The following is a 23,953-nucleotide window of genomic DNA, read 5'->3' on the forward strand; positions in this document are numbered from 1 at the left end:
CATATTACATATATTATTATTTACTTAAATTTTTTCTTTAAATTTATCACTTAATTGATTCATTCAAGAAATATTTATTAGGCACATATGTTCTAGGCACTATTCCAGCCACTTTTTAAATTTAAACAACTTTAGTTTTATCCTAGGATATTGTATGTGTAAAATCATAATGTTACTTGTATTTTTCTAATGTAAACTTATATGAATAATATAACTATTAAAAATGTGCAAAGGAGGCTGGGCACAGTGGCTCACACCTATAATCCTAGTGCTTTGGGAGTCCGAGATCAGAGGATCACTTGAGGCCAGGAGTTCAAGACTAGCCTGGGCAACATAATGAAACCCCATCTCTACAAAAAATTGTTAAAAATTAGCAGGCATGATGCTGTACACCTGTGGTCCCAGCTACACGGGAGGCTAAGGTAAGGTGGTCACTTGAGCCCGTGAGGTCAAGGCTGCAATGAGCATGCCAGGCATGGTGGTGCACCCCTAAAATTTTAGCTACTTGGAAGACTGAGGTGGGAGGATCACTTGAGTTCTGGAATTCAAGGCTACAATGAGCTGTGATCACACCACTGCACTCCAGTCTGGGTGACAGAGTGGAGACCTTGTCTCTAAAAAAAAAAAAAAAAAAAACAAAAACTAAAAAAGAATATTTAAAGGTTTGTCCATGTTTTACCTAAAATAATTTTACATACCACCAGTGGCACTTTGGACTGCTTTGGTGTTCATAAAGCACCTTCATGTTTGTGGTCATTTTAGATCCTTTCAATAACCCGTAAAGATGTGCAGAATTATCCCCATTTTACAGATGGGAGAACTGAAGCTCAGAGAAGTGGCATCCCAAAGAATACAAATCACGGGTAAAGCCAGGTCCCAACCCTGGTCTTCTAATCTAAATTTAGCACTCCTTACATTATGCCATTCCCCAGCAACAGGACTTTAAAGAAATGGAATGGGGAAGTAAAGAATGAAAAGGGGAGCTCGAGGTCTACTCTGTTATGAGATCAATGATGTGGCTAGTGCTCCATTATTCTTTGATGTTTGCACAACAGCTCTGCTTCAGCAATAAGGAGGACCAAAGAATTCACAAAGAGGGGTGTTATCAAGATTAAAGCCTGCAGAAAAATTTAATGTAATCTCCAGTTAACCAGCTGTATTTAAAAGTGATCTAGGATCATTGACCCAGGTTCTTCGTTTTTGTTTGTTTTTTGTTTTGTTTCTGAGATGGAGTCTCACCCTGTCGCCCAGGCTGAAGTGCAGTGGTGTGATCTCGGCTCACTGCAACCTCCGCCTTCTGGGTTCAAACAATTCTCCTGCCTCGGCCTCCTGAGTAGCTGCGATTACAGATGCCTGCCACCACGCCCAGCTATTTTTTGTATTTTTAGTAGAGATGGGGTTTCACCATGTTGGCCAGGCTGGTCTTGAACTCCTGACCTCATGATCCACCCACCTCGGCCTCCCAAAGTGCTGGGATTACAGGCATGAGCCACCTTGCCCAGCCAGATCCAGGTTCTTCAAATATGTACTATACCTCTGTTTCAAGGGTTGGTGTACCTCTCTGAAGGGTTTATGTCTTCTTTTGTCAGACTTTAAGTTTCTTCTGAGATACATGAGGACCCACTGTGCTAACACCAAATCAAAAACTTAAATTACCAAATGTGTAATATGGGCCTTCTGAACAAAATAAGCAAATAAGCAACCAGAGATTTAGCTTGTTCAGAAAAACTCTTAATCATCCACCACATAGTAATGTCTGGCTTTATGAATATGTTTCTATCTACACTGAACAAACTGTAAAACTATTTATGTTGAAGAATTATTGTATCTAAACAATTTGAATGAAAGAAGAGTTTTTAATAGTCAAAAAGTATTGGTAGGGCATGGTGGCTCATGCCTTTAATCCTAGCACTTTTGGAGGCCAAGGCAAGCAGATCACTTGAGCCCAGGAGTTTGAGATCAGCTTGGGCAACATAATGAGACCCCTGTTTCTATAAAAAAAATTTTAAAAATTAGCTGGGCATTGTGGCACACACCTGTGGTCCCAGCTACTCAGGAGACTGAGGTGGGAAGACTACTTGAAGCCCAGGAGGTCGAGGCTGCAATGAGCCAAGATCACGCCACTGCATTCCAGCCTGGCCAACAGAGCGAGACCATGTTCAAAAAAAAAAAAAAAAATTAACATTTAACGTTTGTGTATATTTATATATTAATAAGTTAACTGTGAATACATATAAATTCCAGGTAACTTTATGATTCTTAAATGACATGAGTAAGGAGTTACACCACGATGGCCAGTACTATTAGCGTCATTGCTATCAGCATGAAACTGTGTGGGTAGATGATGAGTAAAGATAAAAAAGATAAAGCCCTCTCCTAAATTCTCACTAAGATAGAGTTAAATAATTTGTGAAACTCCTGGCTTGTGATTGTATAAGAATACAAGATTTTAATTATAGATAAAAGTATTATCTTAAATTACTTGTTCCTTTAGTGTAAGTTTTATAAAAATATTTGTGTGTGTTTAACCTTTTTAATGTTACATTTATGTATTTGATTTCCTCGTATTTTTTAAATTTACAAGTTAGCTAAGTAATTTACAAGGGAGTGTTCATTAAACATGATTTCTATTTAACTAGAAGCTGAATTTATTTTGTTGTTCTCTGATACCATTTTGGGAGGGTATCTTTAAAATTTCTTGAATATTTTTCAAATGTATGAGTATTTCCCCAGAAAAAACATACACTCTTCATATATATTTCACAACACAGCAAAATGCTGAAATCCTGAAACAAACTAAACTTTCTTCTGAATATGTATGATCTTGTTATAGCAGAAATGCACAGCGGTATATATCTTACTTATATTTAATTTCAGAAAGACTATCTTTGCTTTCTTTTTCAAGGTCATTTAATCCTTTATAAATAATATAGTTCATTATAAGAGTATGTTAGAGGCTTAGAGGCAGATTTAAATGAAGAAACCATGGTAGAGTATTAGTTCAGAAAAAATATCCCTGGAAAATTATTCAAGCATAAAAAAATTGAGTATAAATTTGGGCAAATTGTCATCTAAATTTTGTAGAAATCTAATTTTAAATAGTTTGACCTAAATTTTTTAGTGTGCCTGTGTGTGTGTGTATTTTATATATGTGTGTGTAATTTTATATATATAAATGCTATATATATATATAAAATGACTATATTTCAATGTACGTTGGAGTTGGTATGGTGGAGAGAAGTTGAGCACGTTGGAGTCAGACCTGAGTTTCAATTCTGGCCATGTTATTTAAATGCACCAAGTCCCATCTGTAATAATATAAAAGTAATACTAGTTTGCAGTAGTATCATATTAAATGATAAAACAGTGCCTTTTACATAATAAATGCACAAGAAATGTTTTTACTGTCCCTTATTCCATAATTAATTAAAAATAAAAATTGAAGACTTAAAAAAATACTCTGACCTAACTTTGTTTTTTAAATTAAGACCAATGGGGTAAGTTTTAATTGCTGTGTCTTGCTTTGTTTCATTGTGAATCTGATTCTGTGACCAGATTAACCCCTTCTGAGATCCCTCACTACACTAGTTTAAGTCTAATAGAAGTTTGTTATATAGCACAACTCCTTTCCTGCTGCCAAGAAGCTTATTTAAATATAAGTGGAATCATTTATTGATTACAAAACTGAAATATGCAAAGCATTTTTCATATCCCCTTCATGTGAGTGAATACAGGATGGAGGCTCATTTCTAACATGAAATGTGAAAGTGCATCCAGGCACCTTTTTTTTTTTTAAACAACACATGGATACATTTAGCTTACTTTAGCTTTTCCAGTGGTGCCAGTAACCCAATAGGACACTTTTCTTTACGTGAAGTGTTATTGGAACAAAGTTGTCTCTTGTGCTGCCACACAGTGAGTTGGGTATGTATGAACTTGTGTATAAGACATTTGTGCGGGCAAAATACAAAAACATGAAAAGGAAAACATTTCCGTTATTTGACTGTTTTTCTCATTGAATATTAGAAATGCTTGTTTTCAGACTTAATAATGAAATCCTCTCGTTAATCATAACTGTGTTCTAGATTTAAAGGGGTCATAGAGAAGTTATTTCTAAAGGACATTCATGAGTCAATCTTGAGGATACAAAGGCAAAAGTTAATAATCATTTCATTGCTTATTAGTGTTTATTTTCTTACCCATGAGGCATTTTGTTTAACTCTGTATTTTTATATAACAGTGGATTGGGGGTTGGAGGAGAAATGGGAGTAAAGTGGCTGGCTTTCACCCCAATTAAAGAGCTGAGTTACTTGCCTTGAAACTATGCTTACGCAGCAAGCAACACTATTTTTACTTAGATTGTGTGTGTGTGTGTTTACAGAATAAAAATAGCCATGTTTTTCTAAAAGTGTTTTTATTCCCAAGTCACATACAAGTTTTCCTAATTATTAATTGTTTTTATTGTGGGGAGGTGGCTTCAAGAACCATGATAGAGATTCTCAGGGGTGTGTAGCAAAGGTTGCACGCTCCACACACACACATATCCCCCCACCACCCTTGGTGGCTGACCTCTGTTGACATAGCTGACTACACACAGACTGGCAGTCAGAAAGCAAGATAGGACAAAGGACACACCCACAAGGCATAGCAACACCTTTTTCTCATGTTTGATGGCCTCTGTACACTGCCAAATGTGTACTAGGTCATGATCATTGCTGAATGCTAAGATAAGTGTTCAATAAGACTTGTCATATTTTAATTTTCACAGCAGTTCTAGCAGGAAGGTAGGTATTATTGTCCTCATTTTACAGAGGCGGAGACTGAGGCTCAGAAAATGTGTTTTACTCCTACAAGGAAGTGAAAAGTAGGATTCAAACTTTGATCTGTTGGCTCCAAAGCCCACTCACTTCACTAACTACCACTCTTGTCTTCCCCTGATACTTATATCACAGTAGTCTGATACTACAGATTTGCAGTTGCTAAGAAAGTGAACCAGGATCTCTGATTTTTATGATTTTGTGAGTTGAAGGTTGTTTAAATTCCAGATTTTATTCCCAAAATATTATTTTCAAAATGTTGACAATTTTAAAGCCAAACAGCTTTTCAGTTCCACTGATGTTGCAGCCTGGAGCCACAGAATCAACCTCTAATGATTGAGTGAGAACAGAAGATTTGACAAGGCAGTGAAGGTTAAGGCTCCCCTCCCCACCAGTGCAGCACCTGCTCCTACGGCAGGAAAGTAAACACCATGTTTAACAATTACAGGTCTGGGTAATGTGGTTTGGTCTTCATACCTTCACTCAGGTGGAGCCCGAGAAGTTGAAGACACTAACGGAAGGTTTGGAAGCCTACAGCCGTGTCCGGAAAAGGAACAGAAAGTAAGCACTTTTTAAAAATTTTACTTTGTTTTTCAAGGATATAATTTACTGTTTATCCATCAAAGGGACAACGAAATCTCACTGATTCTGTCCATGTTGTGGCCTGCCTAAGTAAAGTTTGTTACCACCAAAGAGGACCATTATAGACAAGCCAAATTAGTGATTACAGAAAATATCCTCTTAACAATTTATGTTTACACTCTGTGTAATATTTGCCTCTTCATCAGTTCTTTCTTCATTTCCTGCATCTTCATTCCTCTCATTTAGTGGAAAATAAAATATAATTCATATTCTCAACATATAGGAATTAAATAGGCTCTGGAAGTGTAGTGAATCATTCCATTTGCAATTCAAATAATTTGGGGAGCAAATATCCCTCGTTGTACACGTAAATAATTTTGGCAGATTAACTACTAGTCAAAGTGATGCGAAATAAAGATTGTTTTTGTTGTTGCATCAGGGGTGTGGACTTGAAAGTAAGTTTTCTTTGGAATTACAACAAGAAGTTGAATTTCAGGCCAGTATTATTAAAGTTTTTCTAAATATTTATTTTCTGAATAAATGTAGTACAGACAAGCAGATAATATTCGAAACACAGTTTTTACTGTGATACAATGTATGTTTATGTATCATAACTATTATTTCATATTAAGGTAGAGAACTACAAATGTGCTTCTCTATATGTACATAGAAAGCTATTTTAAAATGTGTAATTGATATACCTGTTCCGTTGCTATACTAATTTCCACATTATCAAGCAACCAAGAATTACATATTAATTAATTTTTATTCATTTGCAAAATGATCCTCACATTTCCCCCAAATATTGACACATAGGCTTAATGTGTTTATGTATTATCATCTTCCTAAAAATACCATTTTAACTTCTGTTTGTACATCAAGACTTACAAAGTGGAGATCAGAATGATTCATAGTGTATCTTGCATAGAAGACTTATCTAATGATATCAGTAATATCTATTAGAAAGCATTCTCTTTCACTTTATGGTGTTTCCCATAATTCTGGCCAGAGGCATAATTTTAGCAGTCAACAAATCTTAGGAAGACTCTTCACCTCAATAAAAGGTATCCGAAAAGATGACAGCTGCAAGGGGCAAACTCCTATGTCTCTATGTCCTGGACTCCTTTAAAAGGTAGCAAATTGGTATTGGTTGTGTGAAAGGCCAAGTTAATTGCCAGATAACATCCCTCTAGACCCGGTAAGGAAAACAGGGATCAGGGTCCCTCCTACTCTTACTGAAGCACACTTGCTATGCAGAGCTTAGCAACAAGATAAGGCCACTAAAATTAATACAAGGTCTGGATGAAAGGAGGAAAATTGCAAATTACCTACATCACAAATTTGCAGTGGGCCAGTTGCTGTAAACTATTCAATGGTACCCATTTTTTTGGTATAAAAGAGCCCTAAAAATGTTTCCTACAGTGAAACATGCCAGTTACTTGGATTATGTACAAAATAAAGTTAATAACAGAAATAAAATAACTCCTCCAAATATTCAAATACACTGCCTTGAAATAAGCTGAATTTTCCCCATGTATTTGCTATTAAGCAATTTCTGAAAGGTAATGAGTAACAAACTACAATTTTAAAATTTTTTCTTCAAAGCCAGTTTCCTATTTGTAGTAAATTAATGTGAGATCTATCTAAAGGAATTCTCCTCATGATAACCATAAACTTAAAGTACAAATTGGAGAAGTAAAAGTAGAAAATACAAAACTAACACTTATAAAAAGAACTTTATTTACCATACTATTGTCTAAGCGGACAGACTTTCCTTTTCGATGCCTAGTAGAATGCTTTACATTTTGCACATGTAATTGTAAATTCATCATTTTATTCTCCCAGTCACAAGATGGGCCAAAATTACTGAGTCCATTTGCAGATGCGGACACTCAGACTGAAATAGTTTAAATAATTAGTTGAAAGTCCTACAACTGATAAATTATATGTTGAAACAAATCATTTTTTAATTTATGCATTTATTCCCAATTTAAGGAGACAAATTTAGCAAAAAATCTGTGCCAGGAACAGTGCTACAGTCCCTGAAGCTCACTGTTTCGTGAAAGAGACAGATGCAGAAACAAATAATTCAAATGTCAAAATTGCAACAACAGCAATATATACATACTATATTTTGGGGTCATAGGGAAAGGGCAGGTAAAGGAAGGGTTCCTAGAGGGGATGATATGTGGGCCAAGCCTTAAACACTACATAGGCATCAGCCACACAAAGGAAACAGAGACCAAGGTGGGGTGGGATAGCGTGTAGATGAGAGCAGCAGTTGGATTTTGAGGACTATAAAGTATCGAATGGGAAGTTATAAGAGGTATAAGCAGGAACCAGATCAAAAAGGGCCTAGTAAGGGCAAATTGGATGTTTTATTGTTTTGGAAGTGCCTAAAGGGGGCAGGTGGTTGCATTTTTCACCTTAGGTATGGCGGTGTAGGAGGACAAATTTTAAGGCAACAATATTGAAGATAAAGAGATTGTTCAGGAGCCATGGCAGAATACAAGGGAGAACGAGGACCCAAACCAGGAGCTGGCGGAGTTGGGGATGAGGATGGAAGAGAAGGAATGTGGTCAAGAAATACTTAGGAGGTAAAATAGAAAGAACATGGGGTGATTGATCAGAATGTAAAGGAAAGGGAACAAAATCAAGGACAGCTCTCAGGTTTTCAGCTTGGGTGACTTGGTAGGTTGTAGAAACACTGACTGAAGTGGAGGTTACAGCGGGAAGCTGTTGAGTACAGTTTGGGGTGCCTGTAGGATAGGCTGGACATACATGCCTGAAACTGGGGAGAAATGGTATTTGACAGTGTACAAATGACTGAAGTCACACAAAGATACTTTGACCAATTTGAAGAATAGTAGGCTAAGGATTGAACATGCATTAGAATGAAGAAGATGGGAAGAATGGTCAGTGAGGAGGAGGAGAATCAGGGAAAGTAGATAGAGTCTCAGAAGTCAAAGACTGATAAAGTGATCAACAGAGGTCCAGTAAGACAAAAACTGAAAAATCTCCATCAGATTAGACAGTTTGAAGGTCATTGGTAAACTTAAGTGAGAACAGTTTCCAGTAGAGTGATGCGTATACACACAAAGTGGCTATGGGTTGAAGATTAAATAAGAATAAGGAAATAGGGAGAGGAGATGTAGATTATTTACTCTTCTTTCTACCCATAATGTGAAAATTTTCTGAAAAATAACAAAGAAAGAATTTTTTAAATGACAAAGATTTGACTGCTTTTGTAGACTGAGGGGAAGAAGAAAAGAGGAAAAGGCTGAAAAAGGAAGGTGTCATTTGGAACAAGATAATTAAGAGGTTGGTTTTTTACCTGGACTCAAGTCCTGTTTCTACCACTTCATAGCCGTATGTTCATAATCTCCCTGAGCCTAAATTTTTCATTTCTAAAATGGACATAATCCTACTTTAGAATTGTTGTAACATAGATAATATAGAGAGAGCCTCAGCACAGTACTTGGCACATGTCATTTAGTAAATAGCTATTTTTCTTATGAAGATACAGGTGAAAGAAAGAAAATTATCTGTTATTTTTGCCAGTTGAAACATTCTACCATGATATTAGATGTTTAGTCGTTTTAATCTTCAGTGTCCTCAAACTATACAACAAATAAATATCTTTAAATGTATGTTCTAATTATATCCTAATAGCAACATATTTATTTAACACATTACTTAGGACAATTTTGTACTTAAAAGCAGAAATAGCTTTATTAAAGAAAAATTCCACAGCTTTTACATATGTTATGGTTTTCATTTAAGCAAGGAGCAAATCTTCTGTCTATAGGTATGTATACATTTCTTGGGAAACCTGATTTTTTGTGAATCTGGAAAACAGTAAATAAATCATACTTTCACTTTAAAACCAAGGAATGATACTTACCATGTTAAATTTTCTTAGATCTTCATACATTCCCCAGGCATTCGGTTTCAGAGTGCAGGGTTCTTGACTTTTATGTCTCACCCATATTTGTTACGTACTGGATGAAGTGAGTCACTTAAACTCTAAACTGACAGTGAAGAACAACTTGCAATTTCTCATTTCCCTTCTATTTCTTGTACTATTCATAGATGTGTACCTGGCTTTTTTAAAAAATTAGTGAATTTAAAGATAATATATGACAGTATAGCCAATGAAGTTGAGAAGTGGCAATTATCTCCATTAATAATTAGAAATGTGATTATATGAACATCTGTTACTTAATCAAGTAGGTTTTAGAGTGTCCATTAGTAAAAATGTTTATTATTAAATGTCAGCGGGGAATAGAAAATAGTAGAAGAAACTCCACAGGGAGGCCCTCTGGACTGAAAGACTGAATTTTGACTAATTGTTCATTTCTTGAATTCATAGAGCTTTTTCTTCCTCTTTTAAATTCATTATTCCCTGACCTGACCAGTAGCTGGTCTGCAGATTTGACATCTGGGAGAGTCTCTCTTTATCTCTCGAATCTCATGAGGTATACAAATAATTTCATGCCCCACATCTATGTATTTATTTTCTCTTCCAAAAGTAGTCATTTCTCCCTCTATTAACAACTAAGTTGTGTTAAAGGTGAAACATTATACTAGTTTAACTTGAATTAATGCAAAGTGTTTACAAATATTTTAAATATCTTGAAGAATGAGATGACAAAACTCCTGAAACTTTTTTTCAACAAGTAATGTTGAATCGTTTTTGTGTTTGAATGGTAATTGTTATTGCAATTTTTCATGGTTAGGTAAAAGTTTTTTACCTATGACTATTACTTTTGAAAACTATAGTCAAATATCCATTTTCTTCATTACAAAATTAGAATTGATTTCACCAATTCTCCTTAAAAAGTCATGAAGTATCACATACAGTTGTCATAATACCTATTCCATCAAATTGTTGTAAGGATTAAATGAGATAATATATATAGAGTTTTAATCCAATACTTGGCATATAGACATTTTAAAATAAATAACAGGTATTTCTTTTACTAAGATTAAAGGTGAGGAACCAAGGTTCTCTGGAGGTTTTTCGTTAAAACATTGTAACTTCATTTTAAATATTTAGAACTTTATATAGTCAATTTTAAACTCCTAAGATATTCTAATCAAAATTTATAATAAATAAATGTCTTTTAAAACTTATGTTAATACATCAAACTTATGTTCATACAAAAGAAATAGTAAGGATAAATTTATTTAACACATTACACACAGTGTGATATTGTCAGGCAACATGGCAATGATAATACTGTCAGAACCCTTGCCAAGCAGCTTCAGCAAACCCCAGGTGGCCTTACAGAGTGCTCCCAGGAGCTTGCTTGGCAGACACTTCATTAGGAAAACGACTGAGACTGACTCCATGAGATGACCAGGGCCCCTTGAAACTGGAATGGGTAGGTAAATGGAAGACAGTACATGCATAATAAAAAAAACTTCTTACATAGCAGTTAGAAGGAATGAATAGATTATACAAACTAGATGGTATGTAAAACAGTTATAAGGAGAAAAAAAGTCAAGTATGTGTATCTGACACCTTTTGTGTGTGTATATTTTAAAAAACACGTATAAAACAATACTAAAGTATAAAAGCAGACTAAAAGTTGAGGGGGGAAGGTGAGGGAAAATGGGACCAGGATGGATAACAACTGGGGACTCCAGCTTTATTTTTTTAATATAAAAGACTTAAAGGAAATAGGTAATTTATTAACATTTCATTCCAGGAGGGGAATATGTTAGGTTTATTTTATCCTGTGTACTCCTCTGCATTTTTAAATTTCTAAAAATAAATGACAAAAATATAAAAGCTAAAGACTAGCTTACAGGGCAGCAAAAGGTAGAGGGGAGGTGGTTGATGCCATATTACCCTTATAATTTGGTTAAAACCAATACACTAATTTTTCCTTTCAGTTAAACTGACCTAAGTACATATATTTTTTTTTTGAAACATAGGACCATCTGGGCCACCTTTGACAACCATTTTTGTTTAGCAAATACATAGAGCATCTATGATATGTCTAGCACTATGGTACTCAGGGGTGGAAAACTCGGAGTTCTCAAAGTGTAGACAGAAACTCAGTGTATACATTGTCCAGTCCTGGTGTGTGAGGATAAAACCTAGTGAAAGCTATGGTAAACTGAACTAAAGTTCAAAAATATTTCGAAACACTCTGCTAACCAAACTAAATACGACAGTAAATCAAATTCTCCCACGACTGCAGATTTCCAGTCTCCATGGTAGATGCTGAGATAAGACTTAACTCATGGAAACCCATGCTAACCGCCTGTTACGAAAACGTTACCTCCAGCAGCTTTTCTAGTAATTGTCATGACAGGATAAATGAAAAAAATCACCTTAGTATTTGGAAAAAATAGGTAATTATTTATTTGCGTAAAGGAGGAAAAACAAGTTAACAGTCAGGATGGGCAAAGTGTACATAACCACAGGGGTGGGTAGCATGGATTTACCCGATTTTAGTTCAACAGCTTCATAGATGTAAGCTTCAAAAATGGTAGATGCACCGTGTGTGTTATTCAGGCCAAACATGTGTAATGGAATGCTAAGTGGAGAAAAAAGGTCAGAGAAGTGATAGGCACCCTGAGGCTGTCATTCTTTATCTGTTCAAATATTTACATCATTTTGGCTTTTGGGAAAATGCGCTGGGGGGGTAGGCTAGGAGCCTCAGGTGCGTTAGAGTTAAGCTGTTTCCCACCCTGGAACGGGCCCTGGGATTTCAGCCTTCACTAGCTCAACTCCAGAGCCAGAACGCTCCAGAGAGGGCAGAGGGAGCTCCCTAGTGGCCAGAGCCTGCAGTTCAGCCCCTCCGCCCTTCCTCTGGTCACACAGCCAGGCTGCTTGAGAAAGAAACGAGAAGCAATGCAGGGCCGGCCGGAGCCAGGGAGCATGAGCAGTGTCTCTGGGAGAGGGACCCCGTGGCCCAACTTTCTTCCCAAATCACCAGATTGTGGAAGAAGCATGTGGAAGAGGAAGAAGTCCATCTCCCCGCCCGACAATCTGTTCAACTTTTCTTTTCAGTAGTTCTGTGACTTTAATCATTAGTATTCAGTGGTAAGAATCCCAGAGTGATGTTTTGTCATCTGAATTTTTCCAAACGCGAGTATAAATTGGCTTTCTCTCGTGGAATTGGTACTTTTGTTTTCTGATTAGGAAATTAAATTGAGTTTTGTTTCTTTAATTTTTTAATCTGGTGTGTTGTTTTCATTAATTCCAGAAGTGGAAAGCTAAATAACCATTTAGAAGCTGCTATTCATGAGGCCATGAGTGAACTGGACAAAATGTCTGGGACTGTAAGTTAATTTATTTTTCCATTATACTGTGTTTCTTAGAAAATAAATTATGTTACACTTTTTGGTAAAGTCTCTTGAATATTGTCAAACAACTCACGTAGCAATACTAAATTACTAGCCTAGAAAAAGAAGACAAATATCAGAAAAGATTCAAAGTCATTTAAGGAAAAAAAAAAAAAACCTACTGCATTAACTATGTCTTTCTTCCTGAGATAAGTAACTTTTGTTTTGCCACATAACATTCTTTTAAAATATGAGCAGCAAAATATTGATGTTCAAACCACAGCTTTCTGCACTTGACTCTGTGAATGGCCGTGGCCACTACTGTTGCCTATATATTTAGTAATGCAAATTTTGTTCTGTCCTTTGAACCAAAAGACAGTGGGGGTCAAGATCAAGAGTATATAGACCTCTCATATCCCATTTTTATTGAACTGTGCATGTAATAGCATTGAGTGTGAGAAGTTTAATCGTTATCCTCCAGTTCACACATTGACTGATGTAAATACTTAAAATATAATTTTGGTAATCTGTTAAAAATGTGAATTGTCTAGGCTATTTCGCATGAAAAATAATTTATTTTATTTGACCTTATGTTACAAGGTTATCTGAATCCCAACAAACCATCCAATGGCAATTGAATGATGGGATTAGTATGGGTTTTAGAGATTTTGTAATCCAACCAACCCATCATTTCACAGATGGGTGAATTGAAGCCCTGAGACATTAAATTTCTTGATAAAATTATAGGAAAGATCTAGATTGGGGACTATAAACTCAAATGTTTTCTAGGGCCAGTCAAATAGTATCAGTAAGTAAAGTGGGCCAGGTATGAGAAAACAGCAGTTGGAATGGATGAGAAATGCCAGTGAAGATCCACGGGTTAGGGTAGGCTACCAATCTAGAGGCTCAGCACAGTAAAAGCCATTACCCACCTGAGTCTGGTGCTGGTTGAGGAAGGGCTTGCTCCACACCAGCGCACAGATTCTTTCTTTATCTAGTGACCACCTCTCTTAGGACCTCAGAGTGCTTCATTATATCCTTTGCATTTTGCCTTGAAGGTAAAAGAAAAGAGCATGCTAAGAATACTGCCAGCATAGGTTTATGAGCCAGACCAGTCATTCTGTTGACTTTCCACTGACCTGACCTAATCACATGATCTTCTTAAGTAGAATAGGAAATAGAGCATAGAATGTGCCTGCCCAGGAAAAAGAGAAAATGAGTTTGGCCATCGTCTCTCTAGACTCTGCCTCAGGACATTTGGCCCTGGTGGAAATCAGGTAGTTGAGAGTAGTAAGGGCCGGGGCAACCTAGGAGGCATGTGCTGTCTCCAGAAGGCATTCCGTCCATGCTCCAGAAGATCTTAGACATCTGGGAAATTGTGTTCATGTTGCAAGATCTTTCCATTTTTCATACAAAACTAGAAGTCTAGAGGTAAAATTTCTCATTTTTATGTGTTGACAACTGTTTTAAAAAATATTAAAGTGCCATATGGCTAAACAAAATACCATTTGAGGCCACATTTGGTCCACAGATTACTAGTTTGCAGTCTCAGTTATAAAAAGTTTCTTTCCTCAGTTGTAAAAAGTTTTGGCTCTTTACTACAGACTAGTGGCTTTTAAAAATGTGTATGGAAAAGATTAGGAGGAATAGGCAGATTGAAAAACCCATAAATATTATTTAAAATTTGAAAATATTATTTTTTTAAAAGCATTCTGCATTTGAGTCTGGATAGCATTGCCCTTTGCTGTTGTCTAAACATTATTTTTAAGCATGTAATTGAGCCAACTTGTAGTGGATCTTGAGAGTCAATTGTACTCATCTCTTCCTAACCCTAAGTCCTGTGACATAAGGTTGGCCAGGATAAAAGTTTTACACCACAGAAACTGGCAGAATGCTACAATGGACTTGTGTCCAAATGCTGATAAAGCATTTGCTACACCACTGCCTTGGGTTCATCCCTCCTCTCCTGGGTCTTGGACCTTGCTCCTTCCCACCGATAGCTATAAGACAATTTGATCACTCCCTCCTCCAAATTATATCTGCTATCTAATGCTGCTCAGCTGCTGCTCAATCTGATAAACAGCACTAAATGTTGCTAGTTCCTGCATTAGTACATAAAGAAAGGTGAATTGTATTAACTGCTCCTCCCAGACTACACAATTTCAGATCTGCCAACAGATGATAGTGGTATTCTCTTTTCCATTTTGATTCTTCTCATGAACAAACATCCTTAGGCTGAGCTATGTGTGCATGTTCTTGTAATTTGTGACCCTTCCTAGTCATTGTAAAATAAGTAGGGTAACAAAGTGAGGGGAAAAAAAGGGGCATGTTTGTTGTGTAATTATTCACTCTTCCAGGCTGTAGTGAAATTGGTGATCTAGGGTCTCTGACAGGGGAGGCTTTATTTTTGTTTTAAATGGACAATGGGGTAACAACTGCACATTGCATTTCCCATACTTGATTTTGTCCAGTTCATCCTTTGTTTTCCACTGTCTATTGGCACCCCCAGAGTGTTGCACTGCTTATGAGTTTCTAGCATTCTGCATTCTCTGTAGTGACTGTGGGCACACTGACATCTGGGGTCTTGGTAAACATTTGAAGTGCCTCAGGATATCAGTAATTGAAAGTGAAAGCCAGAGTCTACTCCCTACCCTGTTTCTTTGTCAGAAATTGTATGGTGTTTGTGATTTCATCCTCTGTTGTTGTTGTTTTTTTCCTACCTTTTTATTTCCAGGTACACCAAATCCCACAGGGTGACAGACAAATGAGACCCCCCAAACCCAAGAGGAGGAAGATCTCCAGATAACAGAGACTACTCCACTAATGCGCAGTGTTTAATAAAGGAACATGCACAGATGTATCTGTATATAGGTATTGATATAGCCACTGTTATATCAATATTTAGACTATGGCAGATAGCTACCACCACCACAGGGTGCTAAAAGAAACAGTGATACAAAAGTTTTTTGATCAGGAAGGATAATGAATGCTGGAAAAACCAATCAAAATATTTGTGTGATGAGAGTGATAAATGGTCAAGAGATTACTGAGAAACTCTTTTTCTATAATACTAAATTGTGATTATAAGAAATAGTCCAAATGTTTCTGAAGAATTTTCAATGTTGTATATAGAAAATACAGAATTTCATGGTGATATCAGAAATGTAAATATTGTACAATATTGTCATGTACAAGCGTACCTAATGCACACTTTATCTTTTATTGTACAAAGAAATAGTGTACAAAATTCTTTGGTTTCTATGGAGTACACCTACCAGAGACTACCAGTGTAAAGTGATAAATAAAAATACAACCTAAATGCTTTTCTATGATAATGTAAAAGATGCTGTTTTTGTATTTAACAGCAGAGAAAAGGCATGATGATGTAATTTCTGAATTATGACATACACTGCACACCACTGAGTGTCCATTTATATTGTGTGTTTGGAATGAACCTTGCCTGGAAGCACTGGACTCAATTTCGGGTGTCTAGGAAATTGCAACCTTGCAGATTTCTAAAGGGAAGAGGGCTCACAGGTCTAAATTAAGAATTCAGAAACTGCAACCATTTGTTGCATATTTTTTTTACCTAAGTTTTAAAATAGAATAGGTTTTATAAAAAAAATCTTAGATGGAATATTTTACTCAGCCATTTCTGTAGTTAACGTTTGATAGCCACCTGTTGAAGCAGATAGCTTATACTGACTGCACCATCGCTGGTGCTCAGAATTGAGGGGTTTTTTGCAAATGATATCTAACAAGGTAAAACTTTCTATTTCCATACATGGAGGCAAAAGCCCCACTTTGCAACCATTATCAGAGGTAAGGTTGATTATAATTCTTTTTTTTTTTTTGTAGTGGCAAAAATAAATATGAATCATCAAAGCAAGTTTCATATCCATTCATCAGTATTACTTAACCCAGAAGTTAAGGTGGCTTACAAAATTATTAGCAATGGTAATTTTTTTATCAGTATTGTGTAACATATCAGATTTATTTTATTTAAAGAATTATTTATACCATTAACAGATTCTTATATATATTAATGTGGCTAAAATGTGCAGGTTAAATCTATTAACCAAATTATTTATATTATATTAAGTAAGAAAAAATGTGAAACAAATGTAGAGAGAAAATACTACATTACAAGTATACAAACCTAAAACTGTGAGCCATTGTAAAGTACAAGGTAATTAATAAGAAATGTAGCACAACATAATTTTCCGTCTTCTTCTCACAATTTTTGTGGTGGTGGTATTACCCTATCTTCTAGGCAGTTAAGCAAAGTTTAGGCTTCCAGCCTGACTTCAGTTGATGGATTGTGAAAAGAAGGGATCTATTATCCCTTTATTCTTGGAACCACCAGTCCCTGCCCCAAACCCTTAAACCCCTAGAGAGCACTGTCTTGTCCTCTAGCCTGGGGCTCAGGCAACAGTCTGCCACTCAGGCTGCTAGGAGGTTCTCCAATAGCAGGCTCAGCAGCTCAACCTGCCCACCACCTCACCTACTACTCCTCTCCCACCCACCGCCCAAACTCCTCAGTCCTGTCATGTAGCAGAGTTCCAGTAACTCAGGAAAATGGAGACCAAGGTCATTCCTTGAGTTGGTTTCTTAGGGCCACAGCACAGAGCATGCCACCTGGGCTCGCTTTTGATAGCAACAGCTCTTAGTTATTCCCCTAGGTCTCCTTTGTCTCTCTGTCCCTCTGTTCCACTTTCAACCTACCCGCAAGCCTGACGGAATGCAACTGGCTACCCTGGGCTTCATGACCTCAAAGTAGGAACCCTTCCTTCAGGGGGTAGGTTCATTTTGTCTCTCTTATAATGGTAGGATTGCCTGCCCAGTTCCTTCATGCAGTCACAGGAAGTAATCTTTTGTGTAGTTTAGTTGACACATGTTTATAAGTTAAAAGTTGATGTGGCTAATATGTTTAAACCATTAATGTCTTTTTTTTTTTTTTTTTTTTTTTTTTGCGCCAACCTGTTTTTCTACTGTTTTTTTCTACACATTTTTGTTTGTTCACAGACAGACATACATGTGTGTTTGTAGGCTGGGTGTGTCTGTATGTGTGTCTGTGTTGACATGTAGATTTTTTAGCCTTTGCTTTTCTGTCTTCAGGCTGAGTTTGTGTTGACCAAGCCTTCTTTTTGGTATTTTGAGCTAATTCAGTTTGTGCTTCCCTCCCATTGTATACTTTACATCAGTAGACAATGTAAAGTATGTTTGTGCCCATGATTTCACTGGTTGCTCTGGCTTTGATATGGGTGCTAGGTGTAGTAGTTTCAGTCCACGTGGGTTTTTTTCCTCTCTCTTACAATTATATGGTTTTGTGTAAGCAGTTAATGTAAATATTGTTAGCATTACAGGTCATACAGTGCTGTAACATTTTTTAAAATGTTGCACCTACTTTACAATTAAAAAATTGGTCACTCACACTTCAATTTTGCCCATAGAGCCATTTCTTTCTCTTTGTATTGAAGCCAATTCATTTTTTTAAATGAAGGCTAGGCCTTCTATGTTACCAAAATTTTTATTCCCTAAAATAAACGTTTTTTAAGAAACAAATCCAAAAATGGGAACAGATGAAAAAATTTTTCTTCTTTAAAGAACATAATAGTTCCTGCTGGAAAAGGAAATCTAATTTTATTTTGTGTCCCTTAACAGTCTTAGGAAGCACAAGGAGAATAAACTAAACCTCTAAGAAGGTTTTAAAAATTATTTCAAATGAGTGGAAAATTAACTGAGCAGCTTTTGTGTGATTTGTCTTGTTTGTAGCATTAAATGCAAACCAGGGTTTTTATTTATTTAAAGGAACATTTTGGGCTTGTACATTTTAGTACCATTATGAATGAAAACGCTTTAAGAACATTCATCCCTTGTGATATCATGGGCCACTTTTAGTCTTTTATTTGGACCCTGACTTTGAGTTTTTGCTATGTCTGTTTTTTAAGTAAACACAGCCTTCTTATTGGAACGTAACACTGCAGAATTGCAGGAGGAGAAGAGGGCAGTTATTTCACTTTCTGTAAGTTTTAGGAAGATTCTTATATCCTACGAGGTGACTCATTTTTCATTTTAGACCATGATAGCACATTGTTGTTAACTTTGGTAATCTTCCATGCAGTTTGCAGTGTTCCCTTGCAAGTCACAAGCATATATGCATTAAGATTTTGAAATCTAAGATGCTTAAGATGTTGGTGGCATTGCTCTTTCTGAAAAGAAAGCCAAAAGACTAGGCCTTGCTCAAAATTGGATATCTTGTTTACTTTGCCCATTTATGCCCAAATGGTGTAATGCAAGACTCAAGACTTTTCAATGTAGTATATCAAATGAGTTGTGCATTGATTCATTTGGGGGACATGAACAAAAATTATCAACCAGCCAGAAGTGTAATATTGAATTAGTTTATCTTTTTCTTTCATTCACTCTATCACATTTGCATTAGCCAAAGAGATAAGAACATTAGTAATTCATATGTGTAAACAACCCAGAAGTGAATATTAAATCAGTGAGCCAAAAAGCAATAAACAACTCAAGCATGGGAAATCCTGCTAACAGTGGGGAATCTGATATAAAAAAATATATAAAAAACATTATCTTCAAATATGAAAGATTAATTTGTATCTACTGTAAATATGTATTACCAGCCTTATCTGCATTTATACACACTGTGTGTGTACCTCAGTGACCTTTTATAAACCGGAAAAATGGTTGATTTAATAATTTGTTATGTAAATACAAAGTTGTCTATAAATTGGAAAATTTGATGCCAGATGGCTTCATAATATACAAATGTGTTTTGTAACATCATGCCTTTATGGATTAAGTATAAATACACTGGATTGTCTATGTAGAAGTGTAGCAGTTTACATTTCACCTGCATTTCACATGGATATTTTTGTCCAAATGGTTATACTAATAGGAAAAGAAAATGACTTGAACATTTTCAATATGAAAAACAAATATGGTTTTGATTTTACCAAAATTCCTTTCCACACCCAAGAATCTGTTAAGTTCCATGCCAAATGTTTTGCATTATGAGATTTCCACAGGAGATTAATTGATCCATGACAGGGATCTACCTAGGAAAACTCTCCAGCTGAATTATTCTTTTTGAGAGACAAGCTACACATCTTTCATTCTAACAGTAGGCAGGGGAAGAGCCCAGCCTCTTATTGCTTTTTAACTTATTCTTGTCTTTGTTTCCACATGTCTTAGAAAGCACCACACAGATGAATGGGGTCTAGCTTTTGTGAGCAAAGGTGGCTACAGAATGTCGCCTCAACCTTGGGCTATTGACTTGGGCAACCTAGGCTTCCCAGCTTAGGTACTGTTGATGTTTTGGGCCAAGTCATTTTTTGTTCTGGAGGCTGGCCCATGCATTATTGGATATTTGTCAGCATCCATGGTCTCTACTCACTAGATGCCAGTAGAGCCTCCTCCTAAATTGTGACAATCAAAAATAACTCCAGACATTACTCCCAGGGTGAGAGGTGGAGGTGGGGTAGGGGAGGGAGGGCAAAATGAGATTTGAAAACCACTGCCTTGATGGAATCAGTTAGGCTTATGTCTGTGTGAAATATGGGCATATTTGCATGCAGTAATCAACAGGAACCTGATTCCTAGAAGCAGCCAAAATTCATGCCAAATGAGTGCTTCTCAGTCCGTAGATAAAGGAGTAAATACATTAATGTCAGATTTGCTTTGAACACCTTTGACACTTTCGATCCTAAGACTCAGGACGATCATGTTTTGAGGACGCTCAAATAGTAGTTTAGTAGAGATACCTAAATACTCATAGCTCAGAGTTTGCAAGAAAACTGATAGCTCTCTTTGGGTAATACAAGGAGCTTCAAGTAATGGAAGACTTCTAGATGATAGTGTAGCTGCCTCCATTAGGCCAAAATGAGGAACTGGGCTAAGGGGAGCATGTTATGTATATATTTTAACAGCTTTCTACAGCAGCCTACTTCAGGTGTCAGTTTTTGTGCAATCCTCTTATAAGTTCTGACAGAAGCAGTTCCGTAGAGCTTGGTGGTATTGTGGATACATTTATTCATTCAATACATTCTTTTTTTGTTTTGTTTTGTTTTGTTTTGAGATGGAGTCTCGCTCTGTCACCCAGGCTGGAGTGCAGTGGCCGGATCTCAGCTCACTCCAAGCTCCGCCTCCCGGGTTTACGCCATTCTCCTGCCTCAGCCTCCCGAGTAGCTGGGACTACAGGCGCCCACCACCTCGCCCGGCTAGTTTTTTGTATTTTTTAGTAGAGACGGGGTTTCACTGTGTTAGCCAGGATGGTCTCGATCTCCTGACCTCGTGATCCGCCCGTCTCGGCCTCCCAAAGTGCTGGGATTACAGGCTTGAGCCACCGCGCCGGGCTCATTCAATACATTCTTACTGAGTGCGTAGCCATGGGGATACAATGACAAATAAGACAAGCCCATTCTCTGCCCTTACAGAGCTAACGAAGGAGATGGCCCAACAAACATGTAAGTACAAGAAAGGATGATAAGGGATAGGGGAGCACATGGCAGGGCTGCTGACTTCGTTTAATAGGGATGGGGGCTTGAACAAGGATCAGAGAAAGAAGAATAGAAAACAGGCAAAGGAAGACTGTGTGGCCTCAGGGAGGGTGAAGGACAGTGTGTTTGAGGCAGAGAGAATGGCTCATGGAAAGGCTTGAAGGTTAGATGAAGCAGGAGAGAAGAATGGCTGTAGAGTCGCAGAGGTCAAGGCAAGTCTTCTCAAGATTTTGCCCTTAACATGGCAGTAATGGGGAATTATTGTAGGTTTTTAAGGAGGGGGTGATAGGATCAGGTTTGTGTTTTGGAAATATTTATTCTGGCTGCAGTGTTAAGAATGGGCAATTGGAGAGGGGTAAGACTGAAAAGCACACAATACATTTATCTCATTTTAGCACAGCATTGCAAAAAGCACATCCTTCCTCGACAACTAAAATAACAATTCAGACTCACCATAATTCTTCATATTACATTTGCTAAGCAGTTTCCTTCTCAGTCTTGAGGTTATTGTAAATATGTGAGTGTGTGTGTGTGTATATATATATATGTAAATTCATGATAGTAGTCATGAAGAAATGTTCTCCAGTACACTGAAACTTACCGCCAACATTATTCCCTATTTCGTCTACACAAATGGGAAAGCCATAATGATCCTACTTTGATGATTAAAGGTCAGGAACATTTAAAATCCTAGGACATTTTGCTAACATGGTAGGAAGCAAGGCCCGCCAAGCAGAGCGCACAGGTAAGTGCAGGCCAGGTATGGGCTTTTGGTTTCTTACACGCCTCCCCCAGTATGCAGGAAGCTGCAGTGGAGAACTCAGGATGCCAGAGGTACCAGGTGAGCCCTGAGGATTATGAAAGCAAAGAAAATCAGGACCACAGGCGGTCAGCGCCCAAAACAGGGCCATCTGGCTACCAGGATCTCTGCCCCACAGCAGGGGAGACCACGGTGGCCTTTCATCATCCACTCCAGCCTGTGATTATGTACATGCTCTTCAGAGTATCCCCAGCCGCCCTTACTCACCTCCTACACTCAATAAACAGTGAACTTTAGGGTTTTTTAAGTTAATTATTTTTTAAAAAACAAACAGAGACAGTGCAATAACAGGCACCCAATCCTACGATCCTGAGGCCAGCCAATAGCCCCTTCCTCTAGCACAGGGCCCCGTGCACAGAAAATGAACCAACTGGGGGTAGCCCATTGGAACAGTTACAGACTGGGCCCTGAAGGGTCCCAGTCTGGATACATTCAAATCTAGACTGTGCCACTAACTAGTTGTTTGATTTGGGGCAAGTTACTTAACCTATCTGTACTTAGCTTTTGACAAAGAGGGGGTGATAACAGCACTTCCCTCGTGGGATTGATTAAAGATTGAATGAGATAACGTAGATTAGATAAAGTTCTTCATACCTGGCACATGCCAGGCACTCAGGGAACATGTATTATTAAACTGCAGTATGAAAGTTTTAGGTTAGCAAAGGGGAAAGGTGTTGTCAAAATAAAGAGGAGATCTGTCTAGAGTGACTGTATCTTCCTGGGACACTTTTTTTTTTTTTTTTTTCCTTCTTGAGACAGGGTGGCACTCTGTCGCCCAGACTGGAGTGCAGTGGTGCAATATCAACTCACCACAACCTCTACCTCCCAGGCTCAAGTGATTCTCCTGCCTCAGCCTCCCAAGTAGCTGGGATTACAGGCGGGTGCCACCACGCCCAGCTAATTTTTTATTTTTACTAGAGATAGGGTTTCGCCATGTTGACCAGGCTGGTCTCAAACTCCGGACCTCAAATGATCCACCCGCCTTGGCCTCCCAAAGTGCTGGGATTGCAGGCGTGAGCCACCATGCCTGGCCTTCCTGGGACACTTTTACAGGTAGGAGAGTGGTTTACTTGTCTAGGAAAGTTCTGCTGAAAGGGAACAGCATTGTAGAAGCCTTTTCTGGTTCTCCCCTTAGAGCCCAAGTTTTCTGGATCTACTACTGAGAGTGTTTCCTAGATGAATTCCACTGTCCATGAGGCCACACACAGAAGTGGATCAGGGCAGAGTCAGAATCGGTATAATTCAAGAACTTCTAACCTTCAGCCTGAGTGAAGCTGGAACCAGCTCTATAAATAAATAGCTCAGGACTCGAAAAGTATAAACAACCTAAAATCAGTCCAATCAAGGAATGCAGAGTTCAGTACAGGGGAAAGTATATTTTTAACCTGAGAGACTGAAATTTGGGGGCTTAGATCTTGCCACTGACTGGCTCTGTGATCTGTGATTCGCTACAAATCACTAAAAAGATCCTGGAGCCAGACTCCTAGAGTGTGGATCCAGTCATTTCAGGAGCTGTGTGACTTCAGGCAAATTCCCCTGCCTTAGTTTTACTAACCTAAAAAATTGGGATAATAGAACCTACCCCATAACATTATGTGAGGATTGCATAAATAAATACAGATGAAACACTTAGAAGGGTGTCCTCTATATAGTAAGTGCTATGTAAGTTAGGTTATTGTTACTATTACTACTTTTTTGTTTTGTTTTTTTTGTTTTGTTTTGTTTTGAGACGGAGTCTTGCTCTGTCACCCAGGCTGGAGTGCAGTGGTGCGATCTCAGCTCACTGCAAGCTCCACCTCCCGATTTCATGCCATTCTCCTGCCTCAGCCTCCCAAGTAGCTGGGACTACAAGCGCCTGCCACCATGCCTGGCTAATTTTTTTGTATTTTGAGTAGAGACGGGGTTTCACC

At 37.6% G+C, this 23,953-nt stretch overlaps 1 protein-coding gene across 15 annotated transcripts in view; it reads left to right on the top strand.

The window, feature by feature from the left end:
- The window catches only part of MBD5 (methyl-CpG binding domain protein 5), a 509,020-nt gene extending 492,976 nt beyond the window's left edge, over positions 1-16,044 (top strand). For 10 of the 15 annotated variants that reach the window (XM_077956507.1, XM_028830578.2, XM_077956502.1 and 7 more), the window contains 3 exons: positions 5,266-5,378; positions 12,623-12,698; positions 15,436-16,030. In XM_077956507.1, the coding sequence (XP_077812633.1) occupies positions 5,266-5,378; positions 12,623-12,698; positions 15,436-15,507 (261 nt within the window). In that variant the 3' untranslated portion in view covers positions 15,508-16,030. 15 annotated transcript variants of the gene reach the window in all.
- Positions 16,045-23,953: the final 7,909 nt, after the last annotated feature.

Source organism: Macaca mulatta, chromosome 12 (genome assembly GCF_049350105.2).
Source record: "Macaca mulatta isolate MMU2019108-1 chromosome 12, T2T-MMU8v2.0, whole genome shotgun sequence".
NCBI classification, from domain to species: domain Eukaryota; kingdom Metazoa; phylum Chordata; class Mammalia; order Primates; family Cercopithecidae; genus Macaca; species Macaca mulatta.